This window comes from Coffea arabica, chromosome 1e (genome assembly GCF_036785885.1).
Source record: "Coffea arabica cultivar ET-39 chromosome 1e, Coffea Arabica ET-39 HiFi, whole genome shotgun sequence".
In the NCBI taxonomy this organism is placed as follows: domain Eukaryota; kingdom Viridiplantae; phylum Streptophyta; class Magnoliopsida; order Gentianales; family Rubiaceae; genus Coffea; species Coffea arabica.
Window position 1 is genome coordinate 49,738,402 of NC_092311.1, and position 23,698 is coordinate 49,762,099.

The 23,698-nt window shown below is 37.7% G+C and overlaps 3 protein-coding genes across 4 annotated transcripts; all 3 read left to right on the forward strand.

The window, feature by feature from the left end:
* Positions 1 to 1,306: 1,306 nt before the first annotated feature.
* Positions 1,307 to 3,589, forward strand: LOC113711339 (probable protein phosphatase 2C 25). The gene is made up of 4 exons (XM_027234505.2): positions 1,307 to 1,888; positions 2,302 to 2,640; positions 2,753 to 2,932; positions 3,044 to 3,589. Exons 1-4 carry the CDS (start codon positions 1,430 to 1,432, stop codon positions 3,203 to 3,205), a joined length of 1,140 nt encoding a protein of 379 aa, XP_027090306.1. The 5' UTR covers positions 1,307 to 1,429; the 3' UTR covers positions 3,206 to 3,589.
* Positions 3,590 to 9,537: 5,948 nt separating this feature from the next.
* LOC113695888 (mitogen-activated protein kinase kinase kinase 18-like) lies at positions 9,538 to 11,960 on the forward strand. The gene has a single exon (XM_027215081.2). It carries the CDS (start codon positions 10,341 to 10,343, stop codon positions 11,958 to 11,960), a length of 1,620 nt encoding a protein of 539 aa, XP_027070882.1. The 5' UTR covers positions 9,538 to 10,340.
* Positions 11,961 to 18,389: 6,429 nt separating this feature from the next.
* Positions 18,390 to 22,175, forward strand: LOC113711344 (ERBB-3 BINDING PROTEIN 1). 2 transcript variants are annotated; one of them, XM_027234509.2, is made up of 10 exons: positions 18,390 to 18,603; positions 18,715 to 18,821; positions 19,014 to 19,098; positions 19,195 to 19,344; positions 19,501 to 19,654; positions 20,716 to 20,931; positions 21,015 to 21,151; positions 21,266 to 21,357; positions 21,474 to 21,656; positions 21,887 to 22,175. In XM_027234509.2, the coding sequence occupies exons 2-10, from the start codon at positions 18,731 to 18,733 to the stop codon at positions 21,961 to 21,963; spliced, it is 1,185 nt and encodes a 394-aa protein (XP_027090310.1). In that variant the 5' UTR covers positions 18,390 to 18,603; positions 18,715 to 18,730; the 3' UTR covers positions 21,964 to 22,175. The 2 variants fall into 2 exon arrangements, with proteins under 2 accessions (XP_027090310.1, XP_027090315.1); XM_027234514.2 differs by having other exon boundaries at positions 18,471 to 18,603; positions 18,686 to 18,821.
* Positions 22,176 to 23,698: the final 1,523 nt, after the last annotated feature.

Below are 23,698 nucleotides of genomic sequence, written 5' to 3' on the forward strand. Positions count from 1 at the left end.
TACTGACTCCCATATATATATGTGTATGTATGTATCAATTATATTTAAAAAAAAAAACAAAACAAATCTGTGTTCCCTTTAACAAACTATTTCCTTAATTTTTATTTATTAGTGAAAATAGTGATTTCATTTTTAAATGATTAAAATTAATATAGTATAGTCTAAGGGCCCAAAACACTTACTTCACAAACCAGCAATGAATTAAACTTAATTTGAAGGCATGATACTGAAAACGAACGGTAGAATATCCCTCGATTATGTAGGTTCGATAATCAGCCTTACAAATGGATTAATTGCAGGCAATGCATCTATTCCACTCAAACACGTTCTTAATATAGAAATCAATAGTAATAGCGAGTAACAAAAAATCAACACATAATGATGTCGTTGGCGAAGTTAAGAGGACACGAAACGCGGTTTTGAAGATTGGACGAGTTAGGGTTTGATGTTAGTGGGGCTGTTAAGAAAAAAGAATGATGAGTAGGTAGAGGGGGCTCTGATTGTGCTATCATTTTCTAATGATGTCAGTGTGTGTAACGGTCACCACCTCAGCCTTCAGCATTCCATCCATCTGGCAACGGTAGATTCCCAAGCAGCTTCTGCTGCTACTGTTGAGTTGCAGACGCGACTCGTACTTATTGGCTGCCCGGTGAGAAAAGCAGAAAATAATCACGGCAAGACTTGAAAATCTCGGCTCTTGAATTGAACTTGTATCCAACAAGCCTCCATTTTCTTCAACGCATCGAGCACTCTTTTACTGGGTTTCAAACACGCATTACCGCAGCTTTTTTCTTTCTTTCTTTTTCAAACGGCATTGCTGGAGCTGGGATGTTCATATTTTTTACAAGTTTTTTTCCAATTTACACACTTGTTGAAAGATCAAGAGGGGGCCCCTTTTGCTTTCATGACACCAAACATATCTGATATTCCAACAATTTGCAAACGAAGATCCACGTGGCATATAATGTAGGAGTATTTATGGTTGTCAAGTTGGATTTGCCCCAAATTTTTAATATTGACGAAGACTACTTCAAATGTTTAATAATGCATTTAACTAAAAAAAATAAATTAAAAAAAAAAAGAAAAAAGCCTGGGCTGTGCTAGAATGAAGAAGTATCATGGCCAGAACCAGTTCACTTTGGTCAAAACTACAAGGAATATAAAATCAGGAATTCAGGCTTCCTGTCTTCAAACGCGGCATGGGCCATGGACTTTACTTTGACTCCAAAGAAGAAAAGACAACACGAAAAGAAAAGCCCACAACAATAGGCTCTCATATAAATACCACCACCATTTCCTTCACTCTCCCTCTTTTTATCCAGGAGTCAAACAACCAAAGCAGCCTACAGCAGAAAACAACAACGACCAATCAGACCATACCGCAAAACCACATCATAGATTCGAACGTTGGAAGGAAAACAAAAAGAATATGTCTTGCACCGTTGCTCTTTCAAACTCACCCGTTTTCTCCCCATCCGGTCGGGTTTCATCTTCTCTATTCTGCAAAACCTCTTCTGCTGCTGCTCCATCGGCGGAAACTATCAAAAACCCATCATCAACTTCCCCATCATCGCCTTTGCGAATACTCCGCCTGCAGAAGCCGCACCCGAGTCCAAGCGGGCTAATTGTGAATTCTTCGGATTTTTCGGCTTCCGGTTCGCCTTCGCCCTCGATTTTGAAGAGGAAGAGGCCCGCGAGGTTGGATATCCCTATAGTTTCAATGGGTTTTGGGAATGTTCCGCCAACCCCATCCGCGGCAGCGGGGCGGGATACGGATGTTGTGGAAGTGGAAGGGGATGGATACGTGGTGTATTGTAAGAAGGGGAAGAGAGAAGCCATGGAGGATCGTTTCTCAGCTGCAATCAATCTTCAAGGAGATTCCAAACAGGTACTGCTACTTAATTTTTTGCGAGTTTTAACTGTTTTTGGTTCTGCTCGTGGGACTTTCTTTTTTTTTTTTTTTTATGCTAAAACTAGCTGAGTTTCTTATTACCACTTAACTTTATTTTGTTTACCTAAATGATGGGATTTTAGGATTATGGGATGAGGAAATAGCAGGAGCGTGATTACATCTTAGTTAAGTAGACTTTAATTAATGGCATTACAAATTTTGTTACAAAAGTGTTTGATTTTAAACTATATACTCTGGATAGATAATCTTCGTACCTTAAGACTTTAGTGGATGGATATCCAGCATCTGATGTTCGTACCTTAGGACTCTCACAATTTGTATTTGTTGATATTTGGAGAGATTAATTTGGTTCTCTATGCTTAAAGAATTCCATGACATTGGATTTGTAGGCTTGTTTTGGGATATTTGACGGGCATGGAGGTGCAAAAGCTGCTGAGTTTGCAGCAGAGAACTTGCAAAAGAACATTATGGATGAAATTGATAAGCGTGGAGATGCTGAAATTGAGGAGGCAGTTAAGAATGGTTATTTGAGAACTGATGATGAGTTTCTAAAGGAAGATGTTTGGGGTGGAACATGCTCGGTGACAGCACTGATCAGGAAAGGGAATTTAGTGATATCAAATGCTGGTGATTGTCGTGCTGTGCTGAGCAGAAAAGGCATTGCTGAGGCTCTTACTTCTGATCACCGGCCTTCAAGGGAAGATGAGAGAGACAGAATCGAGGCTCTGGTAACCAATCAACTTCGCGCTTTATTGTATTTGTTGATAACTTCTCGACCTTGATCAGTTTATTGTCAAATTCAGATGGCTAATGATCTTATGTCATGGTGCAATTTTGCAGGGTGGCTATGTGGATTGTAAGCATGGTGTTTGGAGAATTCATGGGTCGCTATCTGTGTCTAGAGGTATTGGTGATCAGTACCTTAAACAATGGGTTATCGCAGAACCAGAGACGAGAATCCTCAGTGTAAAACCTGAGTTGGAATTCTTGATCCTTGCGTCTGATGGATTATGGGACAAGGTAAAACTAGTTACTTAGCATTATGAGAACTCTCTTCGTTGCGCAATAGTGTTGGTATTCGTTAAAGCATTTTGTGTCAAATAAAATGAGTCTTTCTCCTTATTTTGGCAGGTTAGTAATCAGGAGGCAGTAGACCTTGCCCGCCCTCTGTGCATTGACATAGAAAAGCCAGAGCCATTATCAGCTTGTAGAAAACTTGTTGACCTTTCCATTTCACGAGGTTCTGCTGATGATATTAGTGTCATGCTAATTCAGTTGGAGCAATTTCACTGACGAGGACCCCTATGGTAGAATGAGAAATAATCTAACAAATTGACCAATGGAATTCATCCTCTGATTCTTATTATTTATTTCTTGCTGGGGTTGCTGCTGTTTACCGGGTAGTAATGTTTGCTTAGACTTTAGAGAATAAAGAAAATTAATCTATGATGATGATAAGATTTGACGGGAAGAGCCCAATTTCGAGGCTTTTTTTTATCCAATTTTTTTGTTCCGTATATTAGACACTGTTAGAACACACTTCACATGACTGATGACTTTGATATGTACATGAAATTTATTGAGTACAGCTTCATGTAAAAATGATGAAAGAATCATATCATGCACGCTGAGTTTGTCTTTTATTATTCTTTTATACCAATTTTCTTCTTCCCTGCCTTTGCTGGTGATCATGGGCGAGTGTCGAGATCAATTATGGTCAGGGTAACTGTTTATCTTTCGACTAAGAAACATGTTTCATTTTCTTCACGCGTGAAAGTTCTGGCTAAAGCCTAGAATTTACAATTCTGAATGATCTCTTACATTTTAGTGTGATGGTTGAACATGAAAAGCACAACTTGATTCCTCCAAGGGAGATCATTCCCAGTTTTAGACTCTATATTAATCGCTTGTTGCGTGCAACAAACTGCCTGCTAGGATTAGAAAAGCCGTTGTTTTGTTTCTGAAGATGAGGGAGGAGAGTTTGAGATGGGAAAAGTGGGTGCTTCGACAATGGTATTCACAAGGTGAAACCCGGATTCATTAGAAACCATATTTCAGTGTAACCAAGTTGAAATGTGATCAAAATGTAAAAATTATACCAACTCTGTGATTAGAATTTTGCCCAGCAGACTAAAATGTAGTAGTAGTTAGAGGAATTTAAAAAGTTACTGTAAAAGCGCTATGTATGAATTCTATATACATATGAAACGAATAATCATGCAAAAAAATAGAACGTTAATTGAGCCGGAGTTAATGGGGATTGACTCCTGGGAAAACAACACGACGGATGCGTTAATTTGATTGCAGTTATTCTGCTTCTTGGTCCTCCGTAACCTTTTCAAATAGGGCAAATTACACTTTACCCCTCTGTAGTTAAGTATTTTTTACATAACCCCCTATGATTTCAAAAGTTATACATAATCCTCTCATAGTTTGAATTAAAACATCAAAATAACGGAATTTGCAATTCATAATAAAGCCAACTAAAATGTCAAAAATACCTCTGTGTAAAGTTGAAAATTATTTATTAACTACAAAGAGGTTATGTCTATATATTAAAAATCACAAGGAAGTTATATGATAAAATATTAAACCATAAGAGAGAGATATATATATGGTAAAAATATAAAATCATATCGGATTAGAGTGTCATGCATATTTCAAACTATGAATGGGTTATATTTAGCTTTTAAAACTATAGAGAGATTATGTGAAAATTGGCTATACTACAAGGGGGTAAAGTGTAATTTGGCCTTTCAAGTAAAGCGTGCAAGACTTAACTATTTGTCTTGATTTCTGGCCTTTTGGGCTCTTCGATGTCTAGAATCTAGATCCGCAGTTGACCCGGTGAAGTTCTCGATAGTCTATGATGCTACTTTTTGACATCCAATTCGATTTTCATTCATGGCTAGCTAATTAACAGCCAGAGGGACCATACGGTGCACGTCAGAAAGGAAAATTTTCTTATTTCATTCACTGTAAGATGTCTTAATTTGTAGAATATTCGGACAGCCAACCGTTTCAATACTGAAATACAATTCAAGCATCGAGGTGCTGGATTTTGAGCATGACCAACCAAGAAACTTACACCAAACGCGCTCTACTTTCTGCCTATAAAGTCTGATTTATTAATATTGCACTTGCAACTGTTACAGGTAAGAGTCCTGTGAATTATCCCATACATCTCTTCTAAAAGTGGAAATACAAGCTGTATTAGTACCCTCTTTTTCTTTTTTCTTTTTTGGGGGTGGCGGTGTTGATGGGGGATAGGGTTTATCCGCGTACTGACAAGATAAAGATGGATCTTGAGTCACTTCACAAAAATTCAACGCGTTATGAAAATAGCAAACACTACTGAATTTGTCGATTGAGTTGAATACCGAAAAACGTCCTATGTATGTGTGTTGGTTGGTTCAAGCTTCTAGTAACATTTTGTGCGTAAATGTCCTGTATTGGCATGGCATACCAAGTGGAAAAAGGCTACGGTCTTTCAAAGAAGATTACCGATCCTAATTAATTAGTCAGGACGGCCATTTTGGAGGCTGTGTACATGAGAACAGATATATAAGTTGCAGTATCCATGTTGATGTGGTGGTATCATATCACGGGTCGAATTGTTCAACATATGACGTGATATGCTGTCTGGTGCAACTCACAAGTTGTGCCTGTACCTAAGAATTTGACATGACCATGATTTGGTGCCTATGATTTCCCCACATCGCACGTTGTTTATACTTGCACTCTTGTGGTGTAATTTGTTTGGATATTCTTGGCAGGGACAACTTGGGCTTCTGATGCCCTTTTGGTGGATTATTAATGTGTCCGCCTATATCACCAAACGAAATTTCAAGCTCAAAAAAGAGAACAGACCAGAAATATGATGGTTAAAAAAAAAAAAGGAAGCAAGAGAAAACGCAGAGAGAAAGAAGAGACTCTGAGTGCAAGGTAAAGTAATGTCGCAATTAGAAGAGCCAAAGATAAAGATGAAAGCATAATTTAAGGAAACCATGTGAAAACAAGTTACTGTAATTCTTATGAATCCCGCGGATTATCAGGAACAAGTCTTCTTGCATTTCTCGACCTTTTTGTCGAGTTAAATTCATCAGACTTGTTAAATTCTGCCTTCAGGGACCGTTGCATCATTAGCAAAAGGGATTGCGAGACAACTTCTTGATTATTTTTGTGGACAACTTACAAGTCGAGTTTCCTTTTAATAAGATAAAATTGTGTTTAAAAAAAAAAAAAAAAGACCACATGCACGATGTAACCACCTTCCGACTTTAAACAAATTTGAGTAATCATGACACAATGCATAGATATAAAACACCAAAAATGTATGATTATTAGAGAGTAGGGAGTGGTCTGCTTCTGCTTAATATTCGGGGGACGCTTTGATCACGAAGATTTAGACATGTCGGACGATCTCATGGTTTGTGTACTTCGTGCTGTCTAGCCCTCTTGCGACACGACACTGGTGCCCTCCTAACGAAAGCCTCAAGTTGCCCACTAAACTCCAGATTTCAGTCATGACCCAAACAAATATGCTGTTAATTACCTTAACATGAGATTGTCTGCTGATAGACTGCTTGCTTTGCTGCCCTGTGAATTTTGATAGGCGGATGAATTAATAATTTATTTGATGAAAACATTTTGAGATACTGCTATTTCTTTAGTGCATGTATACGGTTGGAGATTGTCAACCCTTCTTGTCAACAAGAAAACACCACAAGAATCACCACCTCCTATAGGAATGCAGCACTTGTAATATTTCGTGTCGTTGGTGTTCTACAAAAACACTAACACAAATTGTGGTATTTTTGTAGGTAGTGACTTCTAAAGATAAGTAGTAATTAGATAAAAAAAAAAAAGTTAGTCATTCGGGCGAATATTTTGTTACGTTCGTTAACAGCGTCAAAAAGATTAGTCCATTCAATCACAAAATGACCTGTTTTTGAACTTGAAATCTTTTTATCTTACCCAAAAAAAAAAAAACAGAAAAAACTTGAAACTTCAGTTGGCTAACTTGTGTAATGAGTAACTTCAACTAGCTAGGTGCATGGGGAGCGAAAGCTGGTTATTGCATGCTGTTTAAAGCATATTATATTATTACTACGATGATGTTTCCAAGTGCGGTGTATATACGCTTCTAGCTAGACTTGAGACTTTACTACTTCAGTTTTAAATTTTGCTTGGGAAAGGCTTTTGTTGAAGTATCTCGACTCTCTCGAGTTAGATATAAGCTTATTTATATATATATATATATATATATAAATTTTGTGAAGCAGGAGTCAGCATGGTTGTGGGCTGTATATAATATCCCAACTGACCTGGACCACCCACATAGAATTTGACCACAAATTCTGCAGTTCTTCATTTCTATTTTCTGGACATTCACCAAATTTCGCTTTTCTGTTTTCCCCTTTTGTGCACTGAAATATGTGGCCCGCATTCATGATTTCATGCCAGCCGACCTTTTCCGGCACAGCAAGGCATCGTTCCTCGTTATCCAGTGTAGAACCCAATTCCGGTGTCTTTATCACTTGTCAGGATTCAAAGGATAGCTCTGTTTTTTTTTAAAAAAAAATTATTATTATTATTTTGGGCTCCTTTATAACTAGTGTTCCATAAACGAGTTTGGAGGACAGAGTCCATGTCGTTTCTCTTTTTTGCTATAATGTGACCGCCAGCATGAGCAAGGTTGGGGAGCGGAGGGACATCGTACTAAAGGCATACAATTTAAAAAGATTCAACAATCAATAAAATTGTCCCCAAAAAAGAAGTTATTAATTCTGGACATTGACATTCTATTGCCTGATGATATTGCCATAGTCATAATTTTTTATTTTCATCACAATTTCAAATTAGAATAGCTAAAATATCCCTTCATCAGGCAAAAACAAGCGGGGAGTGCTAATGAGAAATTTTGCCCTCCTGTGAAAATTTTGACGTAGCAATAAAATAAGCGTTAATCTTATACACACAGATAAATAAATATATAATATATGTGTAAAATTTAGATATTAAATTTTTTAAATTTAAATTGACTATCATACATCTAGTAGTAATAGTAGTTGTACCGTAAATGCATAAGACATTAATCTATAAAATTATGGGAATGATATCTTATTATTAGCCCCGATGAACATTATTGATGATTGAGGCAAACAACAATAAAGGATTTGATCACCCGTGACACCAGGTAACCACCTTGTACGCTTCATTCCACACGTCACACTGTATTTTTTTTTTGGGTTCTATCTAACGAGTCACTAGACCAGAATTTATTCGCGTCTCAACATGAAGATAAACTTGTAGCGCTATAAATACTAGCCAATTCCAAAGATCATCGAAACTGCAGTGCCCATACCATACTATGCTTTACAATCAGATGATTGGCAGCTGGATTATTATCAGCGCATGCCAGGCAGGCCTTATCCTAACTTCTACCTAAAATTCTGGCTCCCAATTTACGGTAGCGTAGTGTGTCATGTTGTGTGGTTGGCCAGTTAGTGCGTGACTGTGTGTTTCACAATTTGGGAACTTTATTTAATTTTAGGGGCGTGTCCTAATCTCATAAATAAATAAGATACGCAATGGAGATATATATATATATATATATACGCACACAGAGAAGGGGGAGGTGCAAAATAAGTATAGTGGTTTTATTACAGGGCCATGAAATTTCACTTGTCTGTGTGTGTTGAAAAGTTTGATACTGCTATCTATAATTGTAGAGAAAGAAATAGTTACGGATTATTGTGGTGGCTGGGTATGCACGTCTCGTCTCGTTCTGGTGGTTCAATTGCAGCACCGGCATATGTGCGCAAACGCAAAGAACGACGTCCATAATCCATTTGGCATCTCCCCTCCGCAGCCTCTCGTTTCTCTTTTGCGGAGACGTGAACCTACCATTTTGCGCCACGTAAGCCCGCTGTGGGTTCCCCCCTTAGTTCCCAAACCCAACCCCAACGAAACCTCAACAGATCGCTGTCTGCCCTTTCCCATGTGGTGGATTCGTACTTTTGGTGTTGGGGTCGCATTCGGATATCCATACAAACAGTAGCGACTGCGTGCTACTACTTCCCATGATCCGCTGAGCTGCTGCCTAAACTGCCCCAAAAAAAAAAAAAAAAAAAAAAGAAGAAGCCATAAGCAGTTTCTAACTCAACAATGCAGAAAAAATGTTTTAAGTTTCGGCCGCAAAATTCATTCATTCACACTTGAGATAACGATCCTTCAATTCTGCTTTTGAGCACCACACACGCCAATTGCATGTTTCCGTCGTGTAGAATTGCGCGTATTTATATCGATCGACTTACAAAAAAGAAAAAAAAAAGTAGAGTTTACTTTGAAAGTAAATCAAAGGTTAATTAAAGTCAAGAACAAACGAAAATACTACCACCACAAAACTTGAGGAAGAATTAAGGATTAGTATGCGGGTGAAGAATATTCTTGGGCACCTAATAATGGAGCATGATCAATCGTTGAAGCTGGATGCGTGGGATTAGAAATTTACAATTAGTAGAATATTGACACCTAAGATATCCATAAATTTCTGGAATCCAGGTCATCAATACAAGAAGGTTGCAGTAACCTACCAGCCGCTGCAACCGATACAGTTATCGCCTGCCTTTTTGTTTTAGAAAGACCACACCAAACATATGTTTATTTTTTTTATAAAAAAAAATACAGAAAGTAGCAGTAGCAGTAATAGTACCAAACTAAACCGAACGCAACTCCCAAAGTCCCAACCCAAAGGACAAAGACAATATGCCAAATCCTGCAATCAAACCACGTTTCCTAGACTGACTGGTTTCCCTTCCCCTCCCCCTCCCCCCACACAAAAACCAATTACGACTACATAAATCATCAAATCCTCTACAATAACAGCAGCATCGGATAAACCATCAGCCTTAGGCTGATGGCCACCACCAAGCCTTTAAGGCTTTGGTGGGGTGGGAGGCAAGGGTTCGAACCTTGCCTCCCACCAATTTGCCACAGTTGTGGTTCTTCAAAAAATCCAGATGGGTGCGTGGTGCACTCATCTGGTCTGGTGGTGGTTCTTCTCCATCGGTCCCCCCATAGGTCCAGTTGGGTCTCCCCTCTAGTTAGGTTAGAATAGAGTAGAAATAGGAGTAGGGTTGACGATTGACAAAAAAAAAAAACAGCAGCATCGGATAAGGATAAAACCCAGTATCACAAACTCTCTTTCGCGTCAATTACCTCGTGTCAGGTCCCAACCTCCCTCTAGAACCCCGTTAATTCTTTACATACGCTAATCCCCAATTCGGACAGTATATATACCCCCTTTCAACTCGGGCCCCCTTCTTCTTCAAGAAACACAAGTGCTCTTTCCTTCTTCCCCCAAAGAGAAAAAACAAAACCACAACAAGTACAGTTCACCTTCCTTCCGTCCGTCCCTGCTCACATGGATAAAGTGAAAGTTCCAAACAGCTGGATGAGAACCGCCGTCATCGGCAGAGGCTCCTTCGGGACTGTCAGTCTTGCTGTCAACAAGTCCAACGGTGCCCTTTTTGCTGTTAAGTCCGTTGATACCAACTCTGCCTTGCCTTCCCAAATTGAGGCGCTGGAGAATGAAATTGGAATCCTCCGCTCGCTCTCTTCGCCCTACGTGGTGGAGTGCCTGGGTGATGACGTGACGGTGGAGGCGCCCAGTATGACGCCGCTTAGGAACCTGCACATGGAGTACTTGCCAGGTGGCACCGTAGCTGATGTGGCAAGATCATATACTCCCTGTGGCGGCGGGGCCGATGAATGGATTGTAAAGAATTACACCTTCTGCATCGTCTCCGGGTTGAAGTATCTTCACTCCCAAGGCATTGTGCATTGCGACGTGAAGGGTGACAATGTCTTGGTAGGTCCTGCTCCAGGCACCGCCAAGCTGGCCGACTTTGGATCGGCGATGGAAATCCGCCGCTGTAGGAAGGCGAGCATCACGCCGCGTGGGACTCCCCTGTGGATGGCGCCGGAGGCGGTTAGAGGGGAGTATCAGGGGCCGGAATCCGACGTCTGGTCCTTGGGCTGTACGGTCATCGAGATGGTGACCGGAAAACCCGCGTGGGAAGATAAAGGAGCGGCGGACACGCTCTGTAGAATCGGTTACTCTGACGAGTTGCCTCGGTTACCAACTCAGTTGTCGGAATTGTGTCGCGACTTTGTGGAAAAATGCTTGCGAAGAGACGTTAGTGAAAGATGGAGCTGCGATCAGCTGTTACAGCATCCGTTTCTATCAATGTGCTCACCGTCCTCCGATTTACCCACTTATTATTGGTCGCCACGTTGCGTGCTGGATTGGTTCAATTCAGATTCCGATGAAGAAGATGAGGAAGAAACACCGAGCAGCGGGAGTAGGATCAGTGATTCCGACGTGAGGGGTAGACTTGGGAGATTGGCTGAAGGGAGAGGGGCAATTTGGGAATCGGATGGTTGGGTGGAGGTAAGGGGTTTAGCTAGTAGCAGTAGTACAGAAAGAGAAGAGGAGGTTTCACTTCCGGTTTCGGAGGCGGGGCGTTGTGGCAGAGGGGGGGAAGGGACGAGTTCGGAATATGGGGAATTGATGCGGATGGAAATTTCGGGGGCAGAGGTGGAATATGGGGATTCCCTTGGGATTGGGGAATTCAGTAGAAGGACGAGCGGGGAATATTTGGCAGATTCTAATTGCAGTGCCGTAGCAGAAGCACGAATTGATAGCCACCACGACGGCGTCGTTACGGACTCCGGACTGGTTGAGCGGCCTCAAGCTGGAGATTCACATCATGGGGGATGCACATGTCCATTTTTAGCTTTACTTTATTTATTTTTTTATTTTCAACCGACTCGACGAGAGAATTTGTATCCAATTCCTTCATTCCGTGGCATATACGAGAAAGTTTTGCTACATTTGCTTTTGTGCAAGACAACAGCGTATTATTTGAATTTTGTTAATTTTACGAGTCACTCAAACTTCCCCGCCTCCCCAAAATTTATGAATGGGCCAAACCCCGACTTACAACATAAAAGTAATAGCAACAAATCCGATTTGGTCTAAGCCGGTGGGTTTTTTGTTACACGTTCTTATGCATTTGCGTGTATCCTTCTTAAGAGTTCTCTTAATTAGGATATATACGTGTCAATATATTAAAGCATATGACATGAGTTTTACACTTCATTTATTTATGTGTGCTTCTTAAGAGTTGAACTTAATCAGGACGTAAAGAGAACGGATGTCAACATATTATTAATGTATGTAACATGAATTTTACACCTGATCCAATGTGTAACAGAAGGCAAGTTATTGTTGGGCTGACTAACTTTCTAACAAGGCAGGTATCAAGATTTCTTTTTCATCTTTTGGCCCTAATTCTCATCTTAGTTTCTTGCATGACATGGCAGCTGAAATTACGAGTGAGACTCGTAATAGAATTAAGGCATGCTCTGCCATCAGCCTACCTCTTATTTGTTCGATTTCGTATCGTGTTTTTTTTTTTTTGGCCCCCTCTCCTTACTCCTTGGTCATAAAATAAAATTCACAATAATATTACAGAGTTGACTTTCTTCTTATTTTCCTTTTTTGGGTAGATCAAAATTGATAATATTAGAGTTTATGCTGTTTGTTTTTGCTCATTGCATCGCCAAGATAGAGGCAATGGAGTATGTTTTTTTTGCCAACAACGATACATTGTATAACCTACTCTATCCTAATCTAGGGGGAGGGGGAGCCCAATGAGGCTTGTATTAGGGGCTAGTGGGTATACAGACCCAACAAAATCAAGCGAGTGGTATGGCACTACCCTTAGATTTTATTTGCTGCAGATGAGGTTTGAACCCTCACCGACAGGCCAAGGAGTGGCCACTGAGCTGGCTAAGGCAATGGAGCATGTGAGTTAGAGGTTTCCAATTAAGATAGGTGCGAAACTCTGATAGAGTACAACTTTTTTGGTGCAATATGATTTGTCACGCTGATTGGATTATCAATTTGGAAAGCGGAGGACCCTGCAAACTTTTTTGCTTTAGCTTTTTTTGAGGGAGAGGTATCCAAACCAGACGCGGTCCGACCGAGACTTATCTTGAGTAATTCTTAACGAACAAGAAAGAAGTTTCCCGCACGTAATAATTCTTGTCCAGCCCGCCGGTTAAATAAGCAAAGCAACTTCCTCGAGGTAAAAGCAAACTTCACAAGCTCCAATTAGATTGTAGCATGATCAATTTTATTAGCCCACAGATTGGATAATACTTCTAGATGGGTGTAGCGTGTAATCTTTCTAACTGTCTTTGACAAGTTTGCCTTCCAATTTCCTAGGAATAGAGATCAAACGACTGATAATTTAGTATCTCCAGCGAGGCTTTTCCAAAAGATGTGATTCTGTCTTCAATTGTCTCAAGCAAGTGATGCATGATTTCACATATAATTTATCTTTTTTTTTTTCAAGAATCAGATCACTCGTGATGTTGAGATTTACTGCACCTTTTGCGTCTTTAATTATAAATTGTGTCCTCTGATTATATATATGTATATATATATACTTTCTGTGTAAATTAGATCAATTGTGGGCTTAAACTGAATTTTGGGGTAGGCAATCATGCACTAGCATTGCTCATTTTCACCCCAACAGGCTAGATTTTTATTCCGCTATACAGTATTGGAGTTCTTGGCTTGATGGAGTATTTCTTCGGTTGTTGTGGCCGAATGAAGGGGGTTTGAATGAAAATTTAAGGTAAATCAAAAAATATTCTAGGTTGTTTTATCCTCCTTTTCTGTGATTCAACTTACTCTGCATCTATATATTTTCTATTTTTGATAAAATGAAAACCAGATATTCACCCAGCAAAATAACAGTAGTGTAAAATTAAATCTACAGTTCAACGCAAGTAATGTAGTTTTTTTTTTTTATCTGACTCTGGTTGCATGTTTGGCAAGAATTGTTAAGGACAGTTCAGAAATTTGACCAAATCCGTCAAGTTTTTCATGTCTTCTATTTTCAAACCAAACTGCTGTCGGCCGTGTTGAAGACTTGAACTAAAGCATTTGATGTTTATCTTCTTACCTCGAAATCCCAGATAATAGCCTAAACACAACCAAATGGGATTTTACCTACGTCAAGAATCTCATACAAAACTATGTCTTGGCATAATTAACATCTTACTTCTTGTGAAGTTGTGATTTGTCAGTTTTTTCTTGACTTAATTTTACTTGTTAGCTTCTTTTGAGTGTTTATGAAGATCTTCCGGTCTGTCCCCATTAGTCGAGTCCCCCCAAATTAAAATCTAGATGGATATGTTAAGCCACACCATGACAACGGAGTCCCTAATCTCTTGCCAACGTATCGCTGCATGATTGGTTGAACTTCTTCTGTGTTTGGATTAGTGCTTTATTCTTTATTAATGAAGAGATTGCTGATGGATTTTGGGAAGCAAAAAGAATCGTCTTCCCATTTGTTATTTTGTTTTCATTCGGATGACCTAAAAGTCCAGCTAATCCAAGGATTCTCATTCATTCCCTTCCTCTGTTCATCGAATATAATAAACTAAGCTAATATATAAAAGGGATAATTTCATAAATCTCCCTTAAATTTTATGACAATTGTTGGAAGTACCCTCAAGATTTTAAAATTACATAGACCTCCCTCAGAAAATAGTTTGGGGCTCACTTTGCTGATGTAAGCAAAATATCCCCATTGATAATCCTATACTGCTCTTAGGTGATTTTTTGCAATAGAAATAAAATTCCTCTGTAATTTTAAACTTAATACATTGACACATACTGTAAGAAAGCTATCCATCAATTTCATTTCTCTTCCCTTGGATTTTTAAAAAAAATTTCACATGGACAAAAGGAAAAAAAATCCTTTGATACCAGTTGAGTAAGTAATAGATTTTTGTAAGAATATAGAAAATTTCTTCCAAATTACTACAATATCGAGTAAGACTAGATTGAAGTGATTTGAGTGGTTTCGACAACAAATAATCTATTGCTCTTGCTCTTCTTTTTTTTTTAGCGGCTTGTTAACTTTGATTTCAAATATGAATTACTTTACTTCATGGAGATGTTAAATTAAGTAATTTATGAAGGCCATTTTTGTCATTTTACATGATTAGAGGAGGTAGGTATAATTTTTTAAACATAGTAGGTATCATTTGTAATTATTATAAGTTTTAGGGGAGGTTTGTGCAATTATCTCAATATAAAAATCCAAACTGAGTTGTCTGAATTTAGTACTGCAGATCTTGTTCGTGTTTATTTGGATATGTTTTGGCTTATGAGGTGGTCAATCGTACCATCTCCCATATTACTACTGGTTCTACTACGCAGTCACCACCAATTCATTTAGATCGTAATTATGTAAAATAATAAAATGTCCTAAATCCCTTCCCGTCTGTTTTCTTTTCTCTTTTTTTTTTTTTCTCTATCTTTATCATAAACTCGATGAGTCGATGCTTGTTCCCAATTGGCGTCTAAAATGATCCACTGCCTCATCCGTGTTCATTTTTCGACCATAGAGAAACATATGTTGGTTTATTTAAGATTCGCGCCGATAGACAATTGAGCTTCCCCAATGGATGAAACTTAGCTTTAACCAAAAAAAAGGCTATCTCAAAACTTAATCTAATTTCGGCAGGGGCTCTATGTGTAAGACAATCATTAAAATACGTAATCAATTATTCATTTAATTAATAGATTCAGATTTCATATTTCAAATTTATCAAATGCAAGCTTTATATAAGTCGAAGTTAAAGTGCCTGGTCATGTTATTAGAATCCTTTGTATATATAGTTTTGTGAAATCCACTTGCTTGCATTCAAACCAGCATCAACAGCCACGATAAAAAATAAAAGGGAATTTACCTTGTCAAATTAAACTTTCTAAGTATCCAAAAGATGTCAACTCCTACTATATCTTTTTCAAAATAATTAGGGGGACAGAGAATTTTGGAAAATGACTTATTTAATCCCTCACTTTTCACAAAAATATTATTTTCATTCTTCACTTTTAAAATGAAATAAATTCGTCTCTGATATTTAAAAATTGAAACTATTACATCCATGAACCCAACTTTCAATATGAATTAAACCATCCAATAACTCGATAATAAATTTTAGAGATAGAATTAATGGATCACTCAGTTAATTCTATCACGTTCACATGACATTCATTAAACCAAAAATGAAAAAAAAATAAAACATAAAACATAAAAAAGACGTTCCTATGTCTTGGAATAGTAGGGTTTCTTTTTTGGATAAATCTTTTCATGCACCATTAATGTATGCACTTGTGAATCAAGATATATATATATATATATATATATATATACCATACATACAAGTCTGGTATTTAAATTTAAATTGAAATGATGTGGTAGGTATTTAGACTCGTCAGTATATACAATGAAAGTATTGGAAAGATTAATCTTTCCTTTTTATGTTATAATTTTTATTTTATTTTTTTTGGATTCATTAATTTTCCCGTGAATATTAATTTAAGTTAAACGAGTGATCTATCAATTTTAACCCCAAAATTTGTAATCACTTCAGTTGAGTTTAGGAATGTAATATGTTTAGTTTTTAAATGTCAAGAACGAATTCGTTTCGTTTTAAAAGTGAGGGAAGAAACGAATATTTTTGTTAAATACGAGGGATGAAATCGGTCATTTTTCCAAGAAATTTTGCCAAAGAAAATCGCGTGGGAGGAGTTATCAGATTGGCTATAATTGTTATCTTTTAGCTGGCTGCTTTTTGCAAATCAGATCAATATATAAAAATGCCAGGTTAAAGGCCTACTCCAGCTTGAGAAATGCTGTCTCCTGAACTAATCCATCCATGATTTATTACATTTAGCTCGTTATTGTTCAAAATCCACGGTTTAAGCCTGGAGCCCAATATCCATTAGGACCAGCAGCAAAGAGGGATATGCATTTTCGCTTTGGGCTCGTATGGTTCTTTTAGCCTGTAACGTCGGACGATATGGGAATCGATTCAAAAAGAGCTCGCCTTTGTAAATTGAACCAAAAAGAGAACGATATGTAATTTGTGCAAAGGTGAATCGTTTATTTTGTGTACAATTTCAAATTATGGGTACAATTTCAAAATAGCAAGTTATGTACGTGTAGACATAAAATGTCTATGCGGCGCAATCCAAGAATTCAAGGAGAAATGGGCATTACAGTGCAGAAATTTTGAAAGATGCCAATTTAATTTTCTATTAAGAAATAAAATATGCCAACCAACCCATGATATGAAGCGAGAGTTGAAAACCAAAAGCCATAAGAAGATTTGAAGTAAAAGAATTTACTTCACAAATTTCAATCACCTTTTTATCTCACATACATTACATCACAAAAAATGTTACAGTAATTATTTCAAATAAATCATCCAAATAAACTCTTATCCAAACAAATATGATTTTCTTCTATTTCCATCAACAACGTGGTTAAACTAAAATGTTTGGAATGCCATTTTCCTTTAATTTTTAAAAAATTTTTAAATATATTTTTTAATTACCTTTTTATCTTACATACATCAAATAATTACAGTTTATTTTTCTGCAAGGCTTCAAAAAATACAGTCGAAACAGTTAGAATTTGTGGTTATGCAATGACCCTGTTCAGCCTTTTTTCTGTTTCAAGTAAACTTAGGATGGCTTCCTTGCATCTTCATCTATTTAATTTAAAATACTATACCAAAGCTTCAAGTTTTATCCTATTTCTCCATTTTCTTCCTCAAATTAAAGCTATTTACTTTCCTTTCACCATTCTATCCTAAAATAAAATAACACATTTTCCCCCCTTTTTGCTTTGTCTATTTTGAACGAAATAAGTTTCATGACTCGCTCTTAGGCATTTTCATATTTACTTTGCTTTGCCTTAAAAAAATCATTTCAAACATAAAAACATATATTTCTCTAAAGAAATTTTGCATTTTTTTAAATATAGTTTTCAATCACTTTTTTATCTCACATATATTAAATTAGTATAGTATAATTTTTTTACAAAATTTCAAAAATAGCATTACAAACAACTATTTCCTATTTTATCCAATTCTTTTTATGTTTCCATTACAATCAGTACATAGCTGCAGTGATCCATGAATTCCGGACGCGGGGCTGGAGCGGTTGTCAGAACAACCGCTCCGGAAGGTGTAACACTATTTGTACATGGTGTAACAATAGAACAACAGCGAGTAAAATAAAACAACATTTTTGTGGGTCCCACGCGACGTAAAAATCGAATTACAAAACGTGATCTGAACCGCACAAATTTTTGAGGCCTCATCCAGGCCGTGAACTGCCTGGGACGGTTGTCTCCTCGTCCATGAATTCCGAACACTATGATATGATCCGTGAGATTTGGGGAATATAATTGTTTATTACTTACAGCTTATACTTCACATCCCACCGGCAAAAAGAATAAAAAAAAAGCGGTAATCCCCAATTTTTCAAGAATGACACCAGTTCAAGTATATACCACTGCTTCCGTTTCCAGTGCACCTCACTGACACGTAGATGCTACTAAGAAAAAAAAAAAAGGAGAAATAGTTCTGTATTTTACTAACGTCTAATTTAAAATAAAAAGAAAAGGTTCCATCGCCTGGGCTCTCACTCTATCACTTCGCTGTTCCTCAAAGAAACCCTAAACCTCAACTCTAACCTCCACACTTCTCCACTTTCACTACCTTACCGCCCACAAGCTTCATTTCAGGTAACATTTTCATCTGAATTGCTGGAAATTTGTTTTAGTTTTGGCTTATATGTATCATCAATTCATGCCTGATATTCTCTAGTTTTCGTCCCCATTTTATTTCTGTTGCAGAGGTTCTCGATTAACTATGTCGGACGACGAAAGGGAGGAGCGAGAGCTGGATCTCACCAGTCCTGAGGTCGTCACAAAATACAAAAGCGCCGCCGAAATTGTTAACAGTTAGTCCCCGACTATCTTTTCACTTATATGTTTACGGATATGCTTGAATTTGTTTTTCTGTGTGGATAGAAACTGTTGATGTTTAAATGGGTTAAATTAATTATGAATTTTTCTATTATTATTATCTTAGGTTAATAATTGATTATGTGCTTGAATTATTTTACTTGTTTAATGAATTTGAATTAATGCAGAGGCATTGCAGTTGGTATTGTCTGAATGCAAGCCAGCAACAAAGATTGTTGATTTATGTGAAAAAGGGGATGCATTCATCAAAGAGTAGGGGATTTTTGTATATGCATAGATATTCTTTGCTCTGTTTTAGTTAGCGTTTTATAAAAATGTTGGGCTGATGATTGACTATATGGTCTGTAGGCAAACCGGGAATATGTATAAGAATGTAAAGAAGAAGATTGAACGAGGTGTTGCCTTTCCAACTTGCATTTCAGTGAACAATACTGTTTGTCATGTTTCCCCACTGGCTAGCGATGAGGCCGTTTTGCAACAAGGTGACATAGTTAAGATGTAAGTGACGGTTTAAACCTAATTTCGTTCTCTTGTTTTGTAGGGGAATGGTTTTAGCTGGTATTAGAGACATTTTTGTACTTCGGTTTTATGTGACACTTGTAATTTGGCAAGAGAATGTGCATGGTGATTCATCTTTACCTTTGATGGTTTCAGTGATATGGGGTGTCACATTGATGGTTTTATTGCTGTAGTGGCCCATACTCATGTACTTCAGGATGGGCCCGTTACTGGTAGAGCAGCTGATGTTATTGCGGCAGCAAATACAGCTGCTGAAGTGGCATTAAGGCTTGTTCGGCCAGGGAAGAAGGTAATAAGATGATTTACATTATTTTGTCTATTTGCCTTGGAGATGTACAAATGTGTTGTAATTTGACTTCCTGTGACTCCTATTCTAGTTAGATCTTCAATGCACTGGTTTTCGTCCGCTCTAATCTGTGAAAGTTGATCTATAGTTCAAGTATACCACCATCTATATATTGATCAAATGTTTATGGCATGGTGTCATAAAGCATAAGTCGTTCAGTCATGGAAACACTAATTTGTCTATTTCTGCATTCATCTGCCGTGCCAATCACTCGGACATGATAAGTTGCTGCTTTTTTTCCCCTTTACTTTCCACTTCAAGTTGAGAAATGGAAGTTCAACATGTGTATTTTAGATGGGCATTGTGACAATTGGCAGTACCATGTGAGATTGTTGTAGTACTGTATAGTTGCCAGATAATTGGCAACATGACCAATTGTAAATTTCCCTGCATGTATTTTTTTTGGTTGCATTTAGATGAAAGAGGTGGGAGTTGGGGGGTGGGGTGAAATTGCTAGTTGGCATGTTCATGTTCATGATATATGGTGAACAAACAAAATTTTTTAACTGGAGAATAGAATTGTAACAGGGTTTTTGCTTTTAGAACATGTTAGGCAACATTATTCACTGGTGATTTGAGTCCTTAAAATTCGAGAAGTTGGTTCTATCTTTTAACCTGTTCATAGTTTGCCCGAGGAAGCATCTGTTACTTGCTGGCCCCATACATGGGTCACTTTGGATTCATTCATGCAGGAATGACAAAGTCTTCGAGTCACCTATGATTTTTTTGGACCACCTATTGATGTAGAAGTCATTGACAATGTCATACTGTCCTCCTGTACAGGCTGAAGTACATTATCCGTGCTTCCCATAAGTGCAACCAAATATTGCGGAATATCTGCCTAATTAATTTGTGATGGGGCAATCTATTTTGGTGTATTCACGTCTATCAGCCTTTTCTAGTGTTGTATGGCAGACAAGGGTTGGGATAGTGTACGGTTCATTATTTGTCGTGTATGAGGTTTCCTTTGACATATTTACCTTTTTTTTTTGTGGAAAATACAGAATCAAGAAGTAGCAGAAGCAATTCAAAAGGTTGCTGCAGCTTACGACTGCAGGATTGTTGAGGGTGTACTGAGTCACCAAATGAAGCAGTTTGTTATTGATGGTAATAAAGTTGTGCTGAATGTGTCCAGCCCTGACATGAGAGTAGATGATGCAGAGTTTGAGGAGAATGAGGTTTATGCAATTGATATAGTTACTAGCACTGGTGATGGCAAAGTAAGTCTTATTTTGAATTTCATCCACGAATTTCTTAGATGATTTATCATCTTGTATTACTTATTTGAGGCGTGACTTTGCAGCCAAAGCTGTTGGATGAGAAGCAAACAACTATCTATAAGAGAGCTGTGGACAAGAACTATAATTTGAAGATGAAAGCATCAAGATTTATTTTCAGTGAAATAAGTCAGAAATTCCCTATCATGCCATTCACTGCAAGGTTTGCCACCTCTGTTGTCTTGCAAGATTAGTTATGTACGTGAATAGTAACTGCCTTAATTTTTGTTGTCAACTTTTTCTATGGTTTGCTTCTTACCCTTTTTTCCTTGAAAAGAGACTTGGAAGAGAAGAGGGCTAGGTTAGGGCTGGTTGAATGTGTCAACCATGATCTTCTGCAACCATATCCTGTTTTGCACGAGAAACCTGGTAAATACTCTAACTGGAATCTACGTGCTTTGTCCTTTCTGTTGTTCTCAAGTTTTTCATTTGCTGATTGATATGAAAAAGCATGCTTGTTTTTACTTATTGGGGTTGTCATGCAGGTGACTTGGTTGCTCATATTAAGTTCACAGTTCTGCTCATGCCAAATGGATCAGATAGGATCACATCTCATTCTCTACAGGAGCTGAAGCCCACAAAGACGGTAGACAGTGATCCTGAAATTAAGGCCTGGTTATCCCTTCCAATTAAGACAAAGAAGAAAGGTGGTGGGAAGAAAAAGAAAGGTAAATTGAAACAAAACTTGGTTGAATTATTATATTGAGTAATTTAATCAAGATGCTCTCTTATCCTAGAACGAGCACGGGCTTTTAAGAGTGTTAGCGAACTAGTAGTTCAAGAATATGAAAGAAATTATATCGTTGTTATGATTCTACTTTCCAGATTTCTTGGAAGGGGTGGAAACCTTAATCAAAGGGTTATTAATGGTCTATGATATCTACAACTGTTATTTTAGGTAAGAAAGGAGACAAAGCAGAAGACTCAATGCAGACTGAACCAGTTGATGAAGCGGCAAATGGCGCATCTCAATAATGAGCTCCTGAGCTGCTGGTCTATTAACCAACCACCTGTTTCAAGTTTGAAGTTATTAAGCTGTTTCTGGGATTGAGCAAATCAGCTAGTCGTTTTTCCCCTTTACTTGGGTGATGTAATACAAAATCATAGATAAAAGATATTTGTTATCCTTTCATTTTGACGCTTCACCATGGTCTCTGGTTTAAATTGAGCAGTTGGTTGTCGAGGAACGTAGCAGAGTTTTGCATCAGTTCAAACATAGGGCACTTTTATAATTTCCGTTGTTTTCTGCATGAATAGAACTGAGCAAGTTAGGATTGTAGTAGTTGACAGTTACCTTTGCCTCCTTGGGGAAGATGATGAAATCCGTGAAAAATGTTTGTCTTGACATATTAATTGCTGATGTAGACTTAGACGCATCAGATCCTCAGGAAGATGATAGTAAGCTCAAGAGCACATTGCGTTTCTGGACATTTGAGTTAGGCTTGATTCTATGGCACGTGTGTGGACATGGAACTAATAGGGAGGGAGTGGGGGGCAAATGCTGTTAGTGCCAGAAAAACTTGAGTTGTTTGGCGGGGTGAAAAAACATTAAAGCTCAGTTTTGGAGTTATGAACCTGTCACAAAAGATAGATCTGACAGGGTTATAAAGTATATCTTACATATATAAAGCGTCAATCGCTTATGAACAGTGCAGAATGAGCAGGTTATGCCGTTATTTTTGTGACTTTGAGGGGTATTTTGGTCTTTTGCTGATGGGTGGCGTGGTTTTGTTGGAAATTCGCTCCTGTCCGCGTGGGCAAATGGTCTGGTTACTCTGTAATTTTCATGAACTCTGGGGGTGTTTGTTGGTTGCATGATTTTTGGGTGGCTTGAGGAAACGTGGGTGCAGATAGCCTCGTTGAATCGGTGGACGCTTTTTGCTTTACCTTCCGTCTCTCTTCCTTGCTCTCAATTTCAATCATTGCTCTCTTCTAATTACCACTTTCTCTCCTGCTCTTCTGTCCGCGTAGGCCTCTTGGATGGGACCATTTTGGCGGTCAGCAATTTACTCTTATTCTGTTCTTGGTTCTGTTCAATCTGTTTTTGGCAACAGGATAAACTTTCTTTTAAAAAAATGCAATTTAAGAAATGGATTATAGTTTTTGAACTTTTACAATAGGTCCAATTTTTTTTCTTTTGAGCATGAAAAAATGATTCAATAAATACAAATTATCAAAACCAAAATCATCAAAATCTCCAAAAAAAAAAAAAAAAAGATATAGACAGCCTAAAAAAGGGAAGAAAGAGAGAAAAATAAGAAAATATATATATTCACCTTGCAAGTTAAACTTGTTCAATATTGAGAGTCCCATGCTCATTTTCAATAAATGATGTCTGTTCAAAGAAACCATTGTTGCTCCCTCCATTCTTGAACACTTTTAATCTATCAATCAAACAATCATCTAAATTGCAACAAAAAGAATAGGATCCAATATGAAACCCTGATTAGGAGACATGGTAGTATATATAAACCGAGGTCATGGTGGGATAGAGTTGAATAAAAATTATGTGTCATGAATATAGACCTATTAATGTAAAACAAAAAAGCCACTGAATATATAAAAAATATTAATTCAATTTTACATTGGTTTGAAAATATTTTTAAATATGTTTGAATGCTCATTCAAGTCTAGCAAACAAAAGAAAATGACAAACCCATTTTATAATTGTCTTTCTTTATTTCTTTCTTCCAAAGGATTGTTAAGTGTG